This window comes from Brassica oleracea, chromosome C3 (genome assembly GCF_000695525.1).
Source record: "Brassica oleracea var. oleracea cultivar TO1000 chromosome C3, BOL, whole genome shotgun sequence".
NCBI lineage: Eukaryota > Viridiplantae > Streptophyta > Magnoliopsida > Brassicales > Brassicaceae > Brassica > Brassica oleracea.
Genome location: NC_027750.1, coordinates 8,240,577 through 8,242,872, shown reverse-complemented (window position 1 = coordinate 8,242,872; position 2,296 = coordinate 8,240,577). Strand labels below are relative to the sequence as shown.

Here is a 2,296-nt window from a genome sequence, read left to right as displayed (position 1 = left end):
TGACACTGTAAACAACAAAACAAACCTTCTGAGATTTCGCCGGCGAGAGAAGAGTGAGAGAGAGATCGATCTAACGGCTGAGATGTTCCTTCGTGCAATCGGACGGCCACTACTGGCCAAAGTGAAGCAGACGACGGGGATTGTGGGGCTCGACGTCGTACCGAACGCGAGGGCGGTGCTGATCGATCTCTACAGCAAAACCCTAAAGGAGATCCAAGCCGTGCCGGAGGACGAAGGATACCGTAAAGCGGTGGAATCGTTCACGCGCCACCGTCTCAATGTGTGCAAGGAAGAGGAAGACTGGGAGGCGATCGAGAAGCGCCTTGGCTGCGGTCAAGTCGAGGAGCTCATCGAGGAGGCGCAAGATGAGCTCACACTCATTGCGAAGATGATCGGTGCGTGTGCTCTCTCCTTCTCTTTGCATTATCATGCGATTCGTTTTGCTATTGTATCTGATTTTGGGGATGTAGATTGAGATTTTGAGATTAGAATGTTAATTTAGGTTTCTTGTTAGGGAAAACTTTGAGCTGTAGAATGTTAGGTAGAGAAATCTCAACACAGGGGATTGCAAAAGTGTCCTCTTTATCGGCTATAAAGGCTAAGTGAAAGGAAGTATGTGTGAAATGGAAGTAAGGGAATGCAAAAGGAAAGCTTTTGTTATTGTTTGCTAGCTTTAGGCGTATGGGTGAATGTTTGTGTAGTTTACTTTATGTGTGGAACGGTTTTTGCTTCAGTGACTGTCACATAGGTTTGGTCGTGTTTTAAATTGGTAGTATATGCTTGCGAAAGCCGCTCTTTTTCGAGTTTCATGATCCTTTAAGTGAGGTTTAAGGCATCTTCGTTTCTTCTTCTTTTGTAGAAGTAACTATTTTTTGAGCTCCCATCACATTCTTGTGTTGATTTTCATTGTGTCCTCTTTATCGGCTGTCAAGTTAGTGAAAAGAAAGTATTGAGTTATTCATGGTTATTGAAATTTTAAACTGAAACTGAATAAATGCAAAAGTTGAGCTTTTTGTAATGTTTGCTAACTTGGGCGTATGGGTGAATGTTTGCGTTGTTTGCTTTAGTTTGGAACGGTTTTGCTTCAGTGTCACATAGGTTTGGTCATGTTCTAAATGTGAAGTTACTTCCCGTTCCAGTTTTGTTGAGGTTATTGCTGTCTTCGTCTTTGTTAATCTTGTTGTTGTTGGCTTGTTTTGATGCTTGAGCTATTTTGGGCCTTTTTTTTTGGAGAATCTGTTGAAGCTTAATGATCTCGCTGACTTTGTTTGACTTCTTGGGTTGCATGGCGTGTTTGGTTATCTCTGTGTTGTGTAATGATGAAGAAATTACAATTACCATAATGATGGTGTTTGAAAATGTTTGATCACAAGGCTCTAACCTCCTCGCCTTGGCGCCAGGCGCCTTCTAAAACACAGGAATTGCATGATCCTTTAAGTAGTTAGGCTTCAGGCATCTTATTTCTGTAACCGGCTTTTGTAGAAGTAGCTACTGTTTGAGCCCTTATCACCTTCTTGTGCTGTATTATGCTACGGAACAGACTTTCAATGGTTCATCGAATTTTGGAACCTTTTGTTCTGAGTTTGCTCATTTTACAAATACTTTCATCACCGTGGAGTTGTAATGTCGTTTGATTTGCGATTGCAGAATGGGACCCTTGGGGTGTTCCAGATGACTACGAGTGTGAAGTAATTGAGAACGATGCACCCATTCCCAAGCACGTTCCTCAGCATCGACCTGGTCCTCTTCCTGAGGATTTCTACAGAACCCTTGAAGGTCTAATTTCAGAGTCCAAAACAAAAATCCCAGCTGCTGCTACTTCCACTGATCCGCAGTTGAAGGAGTGAGTAACTTCCAGTTCTACATTGTTTGTTTGTGTTCTTTGTTGCTTTGTTTGGCCACTGTTCAGAGACAGCGAGCCTATGAAAACCGCTCAATAATCTTGAAACCTAGCACAATATCACTCGTTTCATAAATGTTTTTTATCTTTCTTCTCAAAGAACGTATGATATACAAATGATGTTTCATCCCCTTTGCAAGAGCATTTACCTTTCTTTTAAGACATGTATCCGATTACCTTGAACCTCTATGGTTCCTGATTAGCTCAGAGAACACCAGATAAGAGTCGGGGCCAGTCAAGCATTGCCTATAGTCTCCACAAATTATGAAAAAATAATATAGAAAGTAAAAGGAATTTTCAAATTTGTAAAAAGAAAATTGGTCGACCTAAAAAATATTATTGAAACTGTTACTAAATCGTCCATGGTTCTCAAAATCTCGGGTCGGTCATGGATAG

General features: G+C 41.4%; 1 protein-coding gene across 1 annotated transcript; it reads left to right on the top strand.

The window, feature by feature from the left end:
• Positions 1-2,032, top strand: LOC106328810 (probable NADH dehydrogenase [ubiquinone] 1 alpha subcomplex subunit 5, mitochondrial). The gene is made up of 2 exons (XM_013767329.1): positions 1-395; positions 1,648-2,032. Exons 1-2 carry the CDS (start codon positions 83-85, stop codon positions 1,845-1,847), a joined length of 513 nt encoding a protein of 170 aa, XP_013622783.1. The 5' UTR covers positions 1-82; the 3' UTR covers positions 1,848-2,032.
• The last annotated feature ends 264 nt before the right edge of the window (positions 2,033-2,296 follow it).